Raw genomic sequence first — 17069 nt, forward strand, 5'->3', positions numbered from 1 at the left:
TTTGCTTTACCTCGGTCGAGCTAGGATCATAATACGTCAGAATTTTTAGGGTTCTACCCTTGTTTGAATTTTAAAGTTTATGATTTTTCTATTTCCTTCTGAGGAAACTGCGGAGATGTCTCCTGCGGGGGGCAGAAGGTCAGGGGGGGTCAGGTGAAACGAGGTTTGTAGGCGGCGTCCCGTTAAGGCTTTGTTCTATTTTTGGTTTTTCTGATTTTTTCCCGTAAGCTTTTTGATTTTTATGATTTAGTTGATTTCCACAAGGTAATATTTCTAGTTGATTCCTTCTTGTTTCAGGGATTTTCATGATATTTCATTTATTTTGTGCAATTTCTCAGTTCCGTGATTGTGTTTTTCCTTCTGGCTTCTCTCACCTGGGCAGGTGAGGCCAAACACTGTGTACTCCTTGCGCCTGACGCACGGCGAGTTCACCTGGACGATGAAGAAGAAATTCAAGCACTTCCAGGAATTACACAGGGATCTCATGAGGCACCGGATCCTGATGAGTTTCCTGCCTCTGACACGGTGAGGAGAGGACCTGCACAGTCGAGGGGTTTTTAATTTTATTTATCTATTTCTTCCATAAATCACACACTGCGCTCACTCGCTCGCTTGCTTGTTGTTTCCCCGCCCCAAAAAACCATCAGAACAGTTTACAAAACGATAATGTTATCAGTAACAGCAGCATTCAAAAGATAAAATCAGCAATAAAGGAAAAAGCAGATTAAAATGTACCCTGGCAGCCTGCGTGTCTGGGCAGGCTATTTGTCAACAAGGGATGTTTTTAGCAGGCGCGGGGGGAAACAGAACAGGGCTGGGTCTCAAGTGGCAGGGAGTTCCAAAGGTCAGGCGCTGCCACACAAGTTCTTAGAAAGGCGGAACGGGTCTTGTGTGGCGCCTGTATATTTATTTATTGAATTTATATAGTGCCGATTCTGACCAGTGGGGTCAGCAAGAGCGAGGGAAGCCCCACAGAGAGTGCATTGCAGTAGTGCAGCCTTGAAGTCACTGACGCATTTCAGGGGGTTGGACTAGATGACCCTTGGGTCCCTTAACTCTACAATTCTTAGATTTTAGGAACCAAGCTTTCCCTGTCCAGGAACCACCGTTGGTAAGAGGCTTTGTCCATCTCTTAGTGGATCTGCTGTCTCTCTTTGTGTGTCCAAGTCTGTTGTGGCTGGACTTGGTAGCCTAGTGATCTTTCTCAGTAGCCCAAGCTGAGAAGCCAGGTCACAGGTGTTTTTTCAGCAAGGATATTCCGTTGCAGGAGAAGGATGTGAGAGACTCGAGCTCAGGATTTGTCTCGGGTGATGGGCGTGTCAAAACGGTTTTAACCTGCGGTGGATTCCACAGTTGTGGTTGTTTAATTGCACGCATAAATTTTTATTATTGCTATTAATTTGCAAACCAAAGTGCAAACATAACAGAAAGGAAGGAAGGAAGGAAGGAAGGAGGAAGTAGTGAAGGAGGCAGAGTTGGCCCTCAAACTGGATAGCTTTCAAAAAGGACTAGACCTCCTTTCTATTATTATTATTATTATTATTATTATTATTATTATTATTATTATTATTATTAAACTATTTTACTTTTAAAGGACACCTGAAGGCGGCCCTTTTAGGGACTTTTTTAATGTCTGACGCTGTATTGTTTTTAATATTCAATTGGAAGCCGCCCAGAGTGGCTGGGGAAACCCAGCCAGATGGGCGGGGTATAAATAATAAATCATTATTTTATTTTTATTATTATTATTATTCTACGATAAGCAAAATTCCCCCTTGCCAGTGGGGCTTTCCTTCTTCCAAGGAGAACCGAGGGGACGCTGAGCAGTGGCCACCTCCCTCTGGCAGCCCCAGAGTCCTTCGTCAGGCAGCTGAGGAGGTTGAGCTGAGTTAGACTGTGGAACTCCCTGCCACAGGAGGCCTCCAACTCGGATGGCTTCCAAGATTTGAGGCAGATTCCGGGAGGAGGAGGAGGAGGAGGAGGAGGAGAGGGTGCCAGCCCCCGGGGCTACGCTCTGCCCCAGCAGCAAACGTTGCTGAATCCCAGCTTCTCTTGTGCTTGAATCCTGATTACCGGTTTCCCACAATAGGCACTTAGTTGACCCCTTTGAGAACAGGATCCTGGCCTCATCCAGCCAATGTTCTAGAGCAGGGGTCGGCAACCCGCGGCTCCGGAGCCGCATGTGGCTCTTTTACACCTTTGCCGTGGCTCTGGGGCGGATACTAGCGAGGGGAGGAGGCGCATTGTGCGCCCCGACACTCCCCACTGTGGCGGGCGCTGTACTGGCTGTGACGTCGCATGGGGGCGGTGCATGCATTAGTCACACACCGTCCCGACGTCACCTTCCCGCCCACCCACCCGCTATATTGTAAGGGGCATGTACGCTGGACACTGCATTGAAAGGGGGCATGTACACTGGTCACTGCATTGAAAGGGGGCATGTACGCTGGTCACTGTTTTGAAGGGGAGTGAAGAACACACACACACAAAAAGGTAACTTGTTAATTTAACGTTTATTTCTATGAGGAGGAGTAATTCTGAGGGGTCAAACAAAGAAATAATAAAAAAGTGATAAAAAACTTATTTTTATTGTGACGAGTTTGGCGGCTCCCAGTTTTTTTTCCTTCGGAAACGGGTCCAAGTGGCTCTTTTTGTCTTAAAGGTTGCAGACCCCTGTTCTAGAGCATCATTTGTCTCCTCTCTCTCTCTCTCGCCCAGGTTTGCCGCCCTGGGTTCTCGGTCCGATGGAACCGTCCTGGGGTTGCCCTCTCTGCCCCACGGTGGGGAGGTTTCCCGGCGCCCATCGAGCAAGCAGGTTTGTGGCCACGCCGTGGGGTCTGTGTGCATGTGGGGCTGGAGAGAGGGAGGCGGCCTATAGGAAGGAAGTTGAGATAATTGTGAGATTATTGTGGATTTTAGGAAATGTAAATTGAATATTCAGCCACTTATTATTGAGGGGAAGTGCGTGGAACAGGTCTCGGTGTTTTGATTTCTGGGAATGGAGTTGAGAGATGACCTAACCTGGGGAGAAAACAGCAAAGACCTGATGAAGAGAGCACAACCTCTCAAAGGACTTGTTGATTGCATTTTACCATTGTACTGTGGAGAGTGTATTAATTTATGGTCTGTGTGTGTGGTTTGGGAGCTGCACCGTCAGGGGAAAAACAATGCTGTCCAGGGTTGTCAAGACTGCGGAGAGAATAATTGGGTGCACTCTTCCCACCTTGGATCAAATCTATGCTTCCAGGTGTCACAAGAAACCTGCAGAGATAGCGCAGGATAGTGCGCACCCCGGAAATGATCTCTTTCAGCTTCTGCCTTCTGGAAGAAGGTCCAGGGTTATTGAGACTAGGACTAGCCGCCTGAGAAACAGTTTCTACCCAAGTGCGATTTTGATTTTAAACACAGTGTAAGGTAGTCTCTGGACGCGGGTGGCGCTGTGGGTTAAACCACAGAGCCTAGGACTTGCCGATCGGAAGGTCGGTGGTTCGAATCCCTGCGACGGGGTCAGCTCCCGTTACTCGGTCCCTGCTCCTGCCAACCTAGCAGTTCGAAAGCATGTCAAGTGCAAGTAGATAAATAGGTACCGCTCTGGCAGGAAGGTAAACGGCGTTTCCGTGCACTGCTCTGGTTCGCCAGAAGCGGCTTAGTCCTGCTGGCCACATGACCCAGAAGCTGTACGCCGGCTCCCTTGGCCATTAAAGCGAGATGAGCGAAGCAACCCCAGAGTCGGCCACGACTGGACCTAATGGTCAGGGGTCCCTTTTCCTTTTACCTTTAAGGTAGTCTCTATGGGAGTATATTGTATTTAATTATGGGGTATCAGAGTTTTTAGGGGGCTAACCAGGTTGGGATAGCTGGGATAGCAGGCTTGTTGGTTTTGAATGTCTGATGTAGATTTTTTTCAATTTCATTGTTCTGTATGGGACAATGACAATAAAGAGTATTGTATCATGTCGAAGGAGGAGCGGAGAGAAAGAAGTGTGTTCGGTGGAACAGGAAAGCAAAGCAGCAGCGCCACCTGCTGGCCAGCTCCAGGAGTCGTCGCACAACGCCCTTCAATGCGCTTGAGAGCTTTCCAATTAACTCCAAGGCCCTTAGTTTGCAAACGGCGGAAAGGAAGAGGAGGAAAGCGTCGCCGTGGCTGCAAAGGGGGTGAGCTGGGGTTGCAATATCCCAAACAACCCAAGGCAATGTCTCTTCTCGCTTGTCCCTTTCAGAAGCAGCTGGAGAATTACCTCAACACTTTGCTGGAGATGAGCGTCTACCGCGACTACCATGCCATGGTGATGCCCCTTTTCTCTGCCCCCTGCCTGTGCCAGGAGGGAGGGTGCCCTGTTTTCCCTTGGGGGGCAGAGGGGCCCTTCCCTTGGACTCTCCCTTTCCCTCTGCTCGCCTCCCAGAGCTGCGCATTCGCCCGATACGCCAGTCGCCTTCTTCCTAGAAAGGGTCCCGGCGGGTCATCCATCCCAACCCCCCGCAATGCGATTCCTGGCGCTGACGGATGCTTTTTCCAATTTCCTTCTCTTGGGCAGGCAGAGTTCCTGGATGTGAGTTCGCTCTCCTTCATTCCGGACCTGGGAGCGAAAGGCCTGTGAGTGAAGTGGGGTCCTGGTTATGGGTCTGGGTGTGTTGCTGCCTGCCCCCTGGGCATGATCCTGCAAGGGGGCAGAGAGCTTTCCTCCGGTGCCTGCAAGGACCCCTGGCAGGGGAGAGGTTTGGGGGCTCCTCTGGCGTTCAGCCCAGCTGTTTGTGAATGGGTGGCGCTGTGGTCTAAACTAAGGCTTGCAGTCTGGATCCGGCCCAATCCCCTTCTAAATCCGGCCTGCGGATGGTCCGGAAATCAACGTGTTTTTACATGAGTAGAATGTGTCCTTTTATTTAAAATGCATCTCTGGGTTATTTGTGGGGCATAGGAATTTGGTCATTCCCCCCCCCCAAAAAAAAATATAGTCCGACCCCCGACAAAGTCAGGAGTGCTCTGATGGTGTTTCCTGCTTGGCAGGGGGTTGGACTCGATGGCCCTTGTGGTCTATTCCAACTCTATGATTCTATGAAAGTCTCAGGGATAGACCGGCCCCCTGCTGAAAAAGTTTCCTGACTCCTGGTCTAAACCACTGAGTCTCTTGGACTTGCCGATCAGAAGGTTGGCAGTTTGAATCCCTGCAACACAGGAAGCTCCTGTCGCTCAGTCCCTGCTCCTGCCAACCTAGCAGTTCTGAAGCACGCCAGCACAAGTAGATAAATAGGTATCACTCCGGCGGGAAGGTAAACGGTGTTTCTGTGCGCTCTGGCACTCGCCACAGTCCTCCGTGCGCCAGTAGCCATTGGTCATGCTGGTCACCTGACCCGGAAAGCTGTCCTCCCTTGGCCTGAAAGCGAGATGAGTGCCGCAACCCCATAGTCGCCTTTGACTGGACTTAACCATCCAGGGGTCCTTTACCTTTACCAATGGATATACGGCGCTTACGTGGCTAAACGGCTTCTGAGAAGCCTATAAAATGAACGTGCGGAAGGGAGCAACCACATCAAAGCATGAAACCACCCGTAACTCAAATACAGTGGTACCTCGGGTTACACACGCTTCAGGTTACAGACTCCGCTAACCCAGAAATAGTGCTTCAGGTTAAGAACTTTGCTTCAGGAGGAGAACAGAAATCGTGCTCTGGCAGCAGCGGGAGGCCCCATTAGCTAAAGTGGTGCTTCAGGTTAAGAACAGTTTCAGGTTAAGAACGGACCTCTGGAACGAATTAAGTACTTAACGCGAGGTACCACTGCATAGTTTTTTATATATATAAAATTTTATTATACATTTTATTAGTATTTTCCACACAACAACAACAACACAAAAAATATCAAAAAATAATAATACAGTGGTACCTCTGGTTACATACTTAATTCGTTCTGGAGGTCCATTCTTAACCTGAAATTCAAGGTAATTATGGAAGGAAGAGTCCAACACCATCTTTCAGAGGGGGCAAGAAGCCACCCCTCAAGGGATAGGTAGAAAGTTGCCTTTCCTATTGGCTTTGGTCCCTGAAAGGCAGTGGGTTGGGATGGATGACCCCCTGGGATCCCTTCCAGCTCTGCAGTTCTTTAAAGCGGGTCCCCCGCTCTGGACCGCATTTTGCAATCCCTCTGCCTGCACCCAGCACAGAAAGCGAGGCAGGTGGGGTGGGCCCTGATCCGTAACTCTTCCTGCGTTCCCCTCCCTCTCTTTCTCCAGGGAGGGCATGATCCTGAAGCGGTCTGGGGGCCACCGCTTGCAGGGCCTCAACTGCGCGGGGCGCCATCAGTTCTGCTACCGCTGGTCGAAGAGGTGAGTCTCCCAAGGGTGGGGAGAGGGGTGGGGGCTTCTCTCTCTCGTCCCCCTTTACACCTCTGGGACCCCTTTGCAGGTGGCTGGTGGTGAAAGACTCCTTCCTGCTCTACCTGAAGCCCGAGTCAGGCGCCATCTCCTTCGTGCTGCTCTTCGACACCGGCTTCAACATCCAGGTGGGCAAGAAGCCCACCGAGACCAAGCACGGCGTGCGCATCGACAACACCTGCAGGTGAGGACGCCGGGGCAGACCGGGGAGGGCGGGGGTCCCAGCCGAGAGAGGCAGGATCCCAGCCAAGACAAAGAAAGGAGCAGAAGGGCTTGGCTGTTTACCTGCCTCTTGGCTCAAGAGTCTCCAGGGAGAGAGCGGTTTCTGCCCTGCCCCTCCCAGGAATGAGCGGAAGGAGGACGGGAGAATCTCAGGATCATAGATGGAAGGGGCACCCTGGGTCATCTAGCCCAACCCCCTGCAAGGCTGGAATAATATTATATATTATATATTATATATTATATATTATATATTATATATTATATATTATATATTATATATTATATATTATATATTATATATTATATATTATATATTATATATTATTATATATTATATACAGTGGTGCCTCGCAAGATGAAAATAATCCGTTCTGTGATTCTCTTCGTCTAGCGGTTTTTCGTCTTGCGAAGCAAGCCCATTGACAGATTAGCGGATTAGCGCTATTAGCGGCTTTTAGTGGCTTATCGGATCAGCTGATAAGCGGCTTAGCGGCTTGGAAAAGGGGGGAGGGGGAAAAACCAGCAGGAACTTGCAAAACATTTTCGTCTTGCGAAGCAAGCCCATAGGAGATACGTTTTGCGAAGCACCTCCAAAACGGAAAACTCTTCCGTCTAGCGAGTTTTCCGTCTTGCGAGGCATTCGTCTTGCGGGGCACCACTGTATCATATATTACATATTACATATTACATATTATTATATATTGTGTACTGAAGTTCTCACCCTGGGCCAGCAGGGGGATACTATAGATAGTTATGCAAATGAAGGATCGAAAGTGACATTCAGTGATTGGATAGTTTTAGAAAGTTGTTACAGTAACAAGGTACTGGAGCTCTATATAAGCAGGCTGACTGAGCCCTTCAGTTCCGTTCTGTTCCAGCTTACAAATAAAGAGCTGCTTTGGAAGAATTGCTGTGTCGTCTGATATGTTCACCCACAACTTAACATTATATGTTATATATTGTTGTTGTTGTTGTTTAGTCGTGTCTGACTCTTCATGACCCCCTGGACCAGAGCACGCCAGGCATATAATAATATAATATAATATAATATAATATAATATAATATAATATAATAATACAATACAATACAATACAATACAATACAATATATTATAATATAATATAATATAATATAATATAATATAATATAATATAATATAATATAATATAATATAATATAATATAATATAATATAATATAATATAATATAATATAATATAATAATATATACCCTGCTCATCTGGCTGGGTTTCCCCAGCCACTCTGGGTGGCTACCAACAGAATTATTATTATTATTATTATTATTATTATTATTATTATTACTACTACTACTACTACTACTATTATTATTACATACCCCGTTCCGAGATGGCGGCACGTTCATACGCTGCGGCTCTGAGTTCCCAATACTTCACCCACTCACGCACAAAACTGGTAAACATCAGGCTTGCAAGAAAAATAGGGGTTTTGTGTGTAATCTCACTGTAGACAAGTTGTACAAGTGACAATAAAGTATTTCAATTTCAAGTTCAATATGGCTGGGTTTCCCCGGCCACTCTGGGTGGCTCCCAACAGAATAATAATAATAATAATAGTAATAATAATAATAATAATAATAATAATAATAATAATATCTTAGCTTTGCAATTGAGTAGATTGGAAGTCTAACACAAAGGTGGGGTGAGGGGTGTGGTGGATGGTGATGGGAAAAGGAATTATCTGTGGGACTGAATGTAGGAATGTTAGAATAGTCTTAAGGATTGTATGAAATGTATGTTTGTATACAGTGGTGCCCCGCAAGACGAATGCCTCGCAAGACGGAAAACTCGCTAGACGAAAGAGTTTTCCGTTTTGGAGGTGCTTCGCAAAACGAATCTCCTATGGGCTTGCTTCGCAAGACGAAAATGTCTTGCGAGTTCCTGCGGGGTTTTTTTTCCTTCCCCCCCTTTTTCTAAGCCGCTAAGCCGCTAATAGCCTTTTAGCCGCTAATCCGCTAAGCCTTTAATAGCCACTAAACCACTAATAGCGCTAAGCCGCTGAGCTGCTAATAGGGTTGCTTTGCAAGACGAAAAAACCGCTAGACGAAGAGAATCACAGAACGGATTCTTTTCGTCTTGCGAGGCACCACTGTATTCGTAATATGTGTGTATTAATGCTGAATTATTTTAACAATAAAAACTTTTATAATAATAATAATAATAATAATAATAATAAATATCTCAGCTACAGCATCCGTGACAGACGGCCCCCCAACCTCTGCTTTAAAAACTCCAAGGGATTCTTATCCCCTTTTGAGGGAGTCTGTTCCACCGTTGAGCAGCTCTTACTGTTAGAAAGTCCTTTATAATATTTAGTTGGAATCTCCTTTCTCACAACTTGAAGCCGCGGATTCGAGTCCTACCTTGGTCGCTCCGTCTTCCAGCCCTTGAGCGATTTGAAGATGGCTCTCTTATCTCTCCCAGTGTCCTCTTATGGAACCTCCATGTCCGGAGGCAGTCTATCTCAATTCTGAGATCAGGGGCCCCCGCGGGGACCGGACGCCGGTCTTCCTGGGTCCCCTTTGGCCTGACTGGCCGCCGGACCCATACGCTGCCCTCCCCAAAGTGGCTGGCCAAACCCAGCCAAATGGGCTGGGTATAAATATGAAATTATTATTATTATTTTTATCCCCAACCCAGGTCTCTCATCCTGAAGTGCAGCAGTTACCGCCAGGCCTGCTGGTGGTGCCAGGAGATCACCGAACTGGCCGAGGGCAAGGGCAGAGATTTCCTGCGGCTCCATCGCCACCAGGCCTTTGTGCCCCCTCGCAAGGAGACCCCTGCCCGCTGGTGAGCCCCGGGGGTCCTTCCTCAGCCCCCCAAGGTCTCTCTCTCCCCCCATCACCCTCTCTTTCTCTCTCTTTTTAATAATAATTGTCAGGGGTTCAGGAGCAGAGGCGAGGGCAAGGGAGGAAACAGAGAGCGAGGGGGAGGAGTCCGAAGGAAAGATGAGTGATGACGACGACCCGAGATCTCCGAGTCTGTCCAGTGAATCGGAAGATTCACAGAACGGAGCGCCAGTGACCAGAGCAAGGGGGGAGCTTAGGGGGACACCCCAGGAAGAAGGGACAAGAGGGGGTTCAGAGAGCAGCAGTTGGAAATCGGGGCCAACGTCCCCAACAGAGCGCAGTGGGGAGGAAGGGCGCCAGGCATCGGGATCCGGCAGCTCGCCGCAGGGGGGAGGGCATGAGTCAGGAGTGGCCACACCTCCATCGGAGAGCGAAGCAATGGTCAAGCGGAAAGTGGAAGGTTGGGCGCGCGCGCCAAGTTCAAATGCACAGGAAGGTGGCGCAGTAAGCAGCCCGGATAGGGAGCCAGGTCCTAAAGCCCGGCGCAAGGAGGGAGAAGGGTCCGGGGGGTCAGCGTCAGAAGAGTCCCGGAAGGAAGAGACCACGGGGGGCAGAGGGACCCAGAGAAGAACGGTCAGGCGGAAAAGGTGGAGTAAGGCTAGGGTGTTAAGTTGGTGTACAGGAGGCGGGGACTCAGACAGAGCTTCGCCGGTCTAGCTTATAAGACGTAGGGCTGCACGCTGCAGCTTGGAATTGGAAACTGTAACTCAATAAAGACTTTTATAAAGTGAACGCTGGCTAGCGTGATCCTCTGTGAGCTAGGATCTGGAAGCAGCCCTGACAATAATTTTTATTAATTTTGACATATGAATTATAATACATACCCCAAAACCTCACCACTTGTACTATTTTTTTATGGAACTGCCATCAGCACCTCTGATGATACCCCCGTTTTGACCACTTCTTATGCATTTCTTAAATTCATATTGCCTTTAATTATCTTCACTAATCACCCTCCCCTTTATCCATTTTTGCAATAATTCCAATAATTCACCTCACAAAACGTCTTGCAAAACTACAAACGTAGTTTGATCATCACTATTACTTTTCAAATAGTCTGTAAATTTACACCAGTCTTCTGTGAATTTCTGGCCCGGCAGGTTTCGATTCCTTCCTGTTATTTTATCTAATTCTGCGTAGCCCATCAATTTCATCCTCCATTCTTCTTTCGTCGGTAATTCTTCTTGCTTCCATTTTTTTGCTGCTAATATTCTTGCTGCCATCGCTGCATATAAAAACAGTTTGCATTCTTTTCTATTTATATCGCTTCCTACCATGCCCAGTAAAAATGCTTCTGGTTTCTTTATGAATGTATATTTCAACATTTTTTTCATCTCGTTATATATCATTTCCCAGAAGCTTTTCAACACCCTCTCTTTTCTCCTTTTCTCCACTTTCAGGTTTGTGAACGGTGCCGGGTATTTTGCAGCGGTGGCTGACGCCGTGGCGCAGGCAAAAGAGGAGATCTTCATCACGGACTGGTGGTCAGTGCCGGGGGGGCGGGTCTTGGGTTGGGGGCCGCCCGGCCTTGGGAGTGGGCAGGGGAGGTGCCGAGCTTCCCAAAGTGTCCCCCCCTCAATCTCCATATTTTTGAAGTTGTGCAACTGCCAACGGAGATCTATGGGTGCTCTACAAATGTAATTAATCATCATAATAAATAGGTTCTCTCCTTTTTTTGGAAAAAAAAGATATTCCTGGTCCCAAAATAGGGGGGCCAGAAATGGACGCCGTGATCCCCTCCCCGCTCTCCTCTCCGCAAGGCCAGCCTGTGGCAGACCTGGGTGCGAGGTTTCTGTGCCCGGCCAGAGGGCAGCATCTAATATTATTTATTAAATTTATATTCCACCCTTCAGCTCACAGGACGGCTCACAACGCAGCTTCTATGCTAATCCCAATTGAAGGGGCAAATAATAATAATAATAATAATAATAATAATAATAATAATAATAATAATTTATTTATATCCCACCCTCCCCAGCCAAAGACGGGCTCAGAGCGGCTAACAACAGTAAAACAGTAACAGCATTCTAAATTCAATTCGTTATAAAATCAGTTCAAATGATCCAGGGGTGGGGGTCTCTTGCTTTTAAATGCAGCCAGTGCGGACATGCTAAATGCGGGACGGAGCCCCCAGCCCCACTCTTTTTGCTCCCTGCCTTGCAGCGGGCTGGACTAGATGAACTCCGGGGGTCCCTTCCAACGCCACCATTATTCTGTCATTCGCAGGCTCAGCCCGGAGATCTACATGAAGCGCCCGGCCCAGTCGGACGAGTGGAGACTGGACCTCCTTTTGAAACACAAAGCGGTGAGCACCCCCCCCCCGCCTGAGGTTTGGGGTTGGGTGCGGGCATCTTTATTTCTTCCTCCCCCCCCCGCCCCGACTGCCTGTTGTCTTCCTGCACCCCCTCCATTTTCCCCCCCTTGCCTCTTGAGCTGTGCGCCCTGCTTCGCCGCGGGGTTGGGCTGGATGACCGCTGGGTGGCCCCCTCTCAATTTCTGTGATGCTTTCAGGAGCAGGGGGTGCGCATCTGTGTGCTGCTCTTCAAGGAGGTGGGCTTGGCCTTGGGCATCAACAGCGACTACAGCAAACGAGCCCTTATGCTGCTGCACCCAAACATCAAGGTAAGGGGACCTTCCCCCCCCCCCACACTTTTGCACAACCGGCCGGTGCAAATTCGCACCGGGGGTTTGGCCCTCTTCCCGCTGTTCTCTCTCTGTGTCTCCCAAATGGCCGTAGCCCCACAGACCCATTCGTGCCAAACTGGCAGGCCTCCAAGGTCAGACTTGAACCCGGGTCGCTGCAAGTTCCTAGTCCTCATTTAATCCACACAACAGTGAAGATGATCTGGGAACCAAGCCTGATGAGGAGTGGTTGAAGGAGCTGGGTATGTTTAGCCTGGGGAAGAGGAGACTGAGAGGAGTAATAATAATAATAATTATTATTATTCTTAGGGCGCAGCCTGACCCCCTCCTCTGGCAATCTGCACAAAATTTTGCTTGATGGTTGCCATTAATTTGATTTTAATTTGATTTAATTAATTTTATAATGAATGTTTTAGAATGTTGGACTATTTTGATTGTTGTTAGCCGCCTTGAGCCCGGCTTCGGCTGGGGAGGGCGGGATATAAATAAAATTTATTATTATTATTATTATTATTATTATTATTATTATTATTATTATTATTATTTATACCCCACCCATCTGGCTGGGCTTCCAGCCACTCTGGGCGGCTTCCAACAAAATATTAAAATACCGTAATACATCAAACATTAAAAGCTTCCCTAAACAGGGCTGCCTTCAGACGCCTTCAGATATGAGAGGCATCTTCAGGTATCTCAAGGGTATGGAAGATGGAGCAAGCTTGTTTCCTGCTGCTCCAGAGGGGAGGACTTGAACTCATGGCTTCCAGTTACAACTTGGAGATTTTTAAGCAGAAGTCTGGCTGAGATTTCTGCATTTCAGGGGGTTGGACTAGATGACCCTTGGGTCCCTTCCAACTCTACAATCCTATTATTCTATTCTTCTTCTTCTTCTTTTTGCATGACACCACAATGACAAATCTTTTAACTGCCGGAAGTGCAACAGCAGGGATCATTCAGTTTGTAACTTAAGAGTTAATTCTATTAACATTTATTTATTTCTTTATTTATTTAACTTTTTTTTTTAATTAAGAATTCCAGCATAACAATTTATCAAAGACATATCATCCTCATTTCCCTGCCCCCTATTTTTCCCTCCCCCCCCCAATAAAAATCTACCCTCCCATCCCCACCCAGACTTCCCTCAGCTCATCTCTCTGGCTTTTCAGCACGTGTTATTCTCCGCATACTATACATATATTTTTCAAAAATTTTATCAGTTTTCACAATATTATAAACAAACAAATAAACACACAAGACAAACAAACAAAAATCATAGCCTTATTGAAAATTACACTTATTAACATTGTTAAGTGACTTCCTCGCTTCCCCTTGGTTGAATTTCACTGCATGTCCTTTTAACGGTTTTCCAAATCACAGTTCTTATGAAATTTAACTTAAACATCCTTAAATCTTCCCCTTATGGAATTAAACATATTAATTCATCACTTAACATAAATAAAACCCTAAGCCAATTAAGTCTCTGCAAGCTATTTTCAGTTCGTTTAACTTAACAAATTTAACTAGATAATCATTAAATTTAATCCGCTCTTCCTGATACTCCTCCTCCTTCTGGTCGCGAACTCTTATTCTATAGCCGACCTATTCTCCGCATATTATAAAATCCTTAAATTATCTGTCTGTATGTTACCAAATTATTCTATTATTCTAACCCTGAGGCAGGGACTGGCCACCCCCAGAAAGCTTTGCAGCCCAGGGGGTGGGATTTGAACCCTGGTGTCTCCCAGGTCCAACCCTCTGACCACTACACCACACTGCCTCGGGGCAAGAGGGTGGCTGGGTGGGCTTCCCAGACCCCCCCCCACAGGACTGAGCCACCCTGAAATGTCTCTCTGCCCCCCACCGCAGGTGATGCGCCACCCCGACCACGTCTCCTCCATCATCTTCCTGTGGGCCCACCATGAGAAACTGGTGGTGGTGGACCAATCCGTGGCCTTCCTGGGCGGCCTGGATCTGGCCTACGGGCGCTGGGACACCCATGAGTACCGCCTGGCGGATCTGGAGGGCGACGACTGCCGAGCCCCCAAGGTAGCATTGGGGGGTTGGGGGGGTCCCTCTCCTTGCTGCCCCCTTTTTCTGCAGACCTCCAGTCTCGTTCCCCCCTCTCAATATCTTCCTCTCTGCTCTTGGCTCTCTCTGAGTGTTGGCCAAGCACCAAATTCTCTGCATCTCTCCAAAAATTTCCCTTCAGGCCTTATTCCCTGTGGGCCATAAAGATGATGCCCTTGGCTCATGAGCTGGGTGCGAGTTCCGACGCTCTTTTTCCTCTGCAACTGCTGTTCTGATTTGTCTGCATTCCGTGACATCACAGCCACGTTCGGCCAATGGCTGGCAAGCAGGTTCAGAGCAGGCAAATAGGCGCAACCTAGTGGCGGCCAAGCCCAGGAAGACTTCCATCACCCTCTTTTTGATTTCCTCTTCCACGTTCCGCCACTCTTTTCCCTCTTGCTTTCCTCTGCAACTGCTGTCCTCCAACTCCCCCAAAAGTTTCCCTTCAGGCCTTATTCGTTGTGTGTGTTGGCGGAGAAATCTGAGGGCTCCCTTGGGCAGAAAACAAGGACCCCGGCCAGGAAGACCACAGCAAAACAGCAGCCAGTCGGCTTGGTCTTGATTGAAGACTGTCAGACAGGACTCCCACCTGCCACCAGGTGGAACAAGATGGAAGCCCCAAACAAAAGGGAACCCAAACTTTGATTAGCTGCTAATCCCCATGTTACACCCCCCCAAACTACATCACTCATACATCACGGTTACATCATGAAAGGGGAGGTCTGGTGGCAGTACTCTGAGCATCCTGGACCCTGCCCCATGGCTCCCCTTGCCCTCCACCAAACACCCATCAAGTGTAACAAAAAATATTTTCACATTTCCCTGTTTCCCAGCCAAGTTCATCCCACCCTTTTGTCTTCATCTGGGTTTGTTCTTTCTGGAATGGCTACCTGTCTGGCACTCTGGTATCAGGATGCCAGGGATTATCACTCAGGCAGAGGGGCTGCTGGGGAGCTGAGCTCACAGGTCTAGATGAATTTCTGAGGTTTTCCCATTGAGCCAGTACAGAGATCCATTGATCAATGAATTCTTACATTTGGTATCGTGCAGCAAAGGCCCTTTGAATAGGCAGGAAGAAACTGTGATGAAGTGTTTTGTGGGGACAAGTCACAAAATGATTGTCCTGATTTTGGTAGTGGGCTGCAGGTGCAGGATATCTGCTGGAGGGGCAAACCCCCCCCCCAACCTATGCATAAATTCCTGCAACAGGGCCCTTGGCTCATGAGCTGGGTGCGAGTTCCCACGCTCTTTCCCCTCTTGCTTTCCTCTGCAACTGCTGTTCTGATTCGGCTGCATTCCGTGACATCACAGCCACGCTCTTGCAATGGCTGGCTGGCAAGCAGGCACATGGGCGCCACCTAGTGGCTGCCAACCCAGGAATGCCCTATTTTTGCTTTCCTCTTTCTCCCTCTCATCTGTTTCTGACTCGTTCCTCCTCTCCTCTTCTTCTCCTCCTCTTGCTTCCCCTCTCCCTCTTTCTCCCCCTCCCTCCCCACAGGGACGCTGGTAGCCGCCTGCTCCCCCCACTGACCCCCTCTCTCTCTCAGGGCGGAGGGGCTGCCCTTCCTGGGGGGGACGAAGCCCCCGTTGACCTGGCAACCAACCAGCGCCTCTGGCTGGGAAAGGATTACAGCAACCTCATTGCGAAGGACTGGGTGCAGCTGGACAGACCCTTCGAAGGTGGGTGAGGTGTTGAACCCGGGTAAAGCGGGGGTGCCCCAAAACCACATTTCCCTTCTCCCCCGCCCCCAAACTGGGAGCTGCCATGGGGGCCCATAGCAGTAGAAAAAAGACAGTCGCGGAACCGAGAACTTACACAAAACAAATGAAATATTGTGGGAATCCCCGAAACAAGAAGGAATCGGCCTGAAATATTATCTTGTAGAATTCAACCAAATAACAAAAATCAACAAGTTTAAGGAAAACCTAGAATCGAACAAAGCCTTAATGGGATGCCAGCTACAAACCTCGTTTCACTGAACTGTTCAGCTTCCGCAGAAGGAAATAGAGAAATCATAAACCTTAAATGATTTTAAACAAACTCAAGAACAGTGTTAGGAGAGAGGGAAGAAAACTTTCTCTCTATCCTATTATATTCCCTTCTCCCCAAAACAAAGCCCCAAGGTCCATCACTGGGTCTGGTATGTGGGGAAGCCCCCAGAGGCAGTTTTGGGAGGGAGGAGGTGATTTTGCCAGCCTCTGCGGTGTCTCCACTTTGCAATGCCCCTTAAGCCTGGCTGCTGGATCGGGCCCAAGGGGGCCTGATGGTGGGGGCTTCCAGGGCCCCAGCCCCTCCCTGATCCTGCTGCCTGGGGGGCTAACGGCAGGTGTGGGTCAGATTTCATTGACAGGTGCGAGACTCCGCGGATGCCGTGGAGGGATGTTGGGGTGGCCGTTCACGGCCTGGCCGCGCGGGACGTTGCGCGACACTTCATCCAGCGATGGAACTTCACCAAGGTGAGTCGCGGAATTGCAGAAATGTAGAGAATTGCAGAACTGTCCCTTCTTGCAGCTTGGATCCTGCCCTCCGAAAACACTGTATTTTTCGCTCCATAAGGCCATAAGACGCACCTAGTTTTTAAAGGAGGAAAGGGGGAAAGCCCCAGTTTTTTGAGGATCAGCTCAACGTTTTGCAGCTTACTTTGCAAAGGGAAAAATCCTGTTTTTATGGGGTTCAATTCACAGTTCTGCAGCTTCTTTGGGAAAGGAAAGGGAGCTGTTTCTACATTTTCCAGACAGATAATAGTCACATATCGCTGGGGAAACAAACAGCCTCCGTCTGCAGAACATTCAACAACGGAGGCCTTTGAAAAGGGGCGGAAAGGGAGCCAGCGACCGACCACACATTTGCTCCATAAGACGCACAGACATCTCCCCTTACTT

The 17069-nt window shown here is 48.4% G+C and overlaps 1 protein-coding gene and 1 long non-coding RNA gene across 2 annotated transcripts in view; one reads left to right on the plus strand and one right to left on the minus strand.

Moving 5' to 3' along the window:
• Positions 1 to 17069, minus strand: part of LOC309518140 — a 178407-nt gene that overhangs the window by 37686 nt on the left and 123652 nt on the right. The window lies entirely within an intron of this gene.
• The window catches only part of PLD2 (phospholipase D2), a 34091-nt gene that overhangs the window by 5819 nt on the left and 11203 nt on the right, over positions 1 to 17069 (plus strand). Inside the window, exons 3-15 of the mRNA XM_082197531.1 lie at positions 383 to 525; positions 2719 to 2815; positions 4221 to 4286; positions 4536 to 4594; positions 6227 to 6319; positions 6399 to 6551; positions 9268 to 9417; positions 10877 to 10960; positions 11703 to 11781; positions 11988 to 12098; positions 13986 to 14165; positions 15734 to 15866; positions 16525 to 16643. Coding sequence (XP_082053657.1) covers positions 383 to 525; positions 2719 to 2815; positions 4221 to 4286; positions 4536 to 4594; positions 6227 to 6319; positions 6399 to 6551; positions 9268 to 9417; positions 10877 to 10960; positions 11703 to 11781; positions 11988 to 12098; positions 13986 to 14165; positions 15734 to 15866; positions 16525 to 16643 — 1467 coding nt within the window. The remainder of the gene's footprint in view (positions 1 to 382; positions 526 to 2718; positions 2816 to 4220; positions 4287 to 4535; positions 4595 to 6226; positions 6320 to 6398; positions 6552 to 9267; positions 9418 to 10876; positions 10961 to 11702; positions 11782 to 11987; positions 12099 to 13985; positions 14166 to 15733; positions 15867 to 16524; positions 16644 to 17069) is intronic.

This window comes from Podarcis vaucheri (assembly GCF_965113315.1).
Source record: "Podarcis vaucheri genome assembly, chromosome: 13".
Classification (NCBI taxonomy): domain Eukaryota; kingdom Metazoa; phylum Chordata; class Lepidosauria; order Squamata; family Lacertidae; genus Podarcis; species Podarcis vaucheri.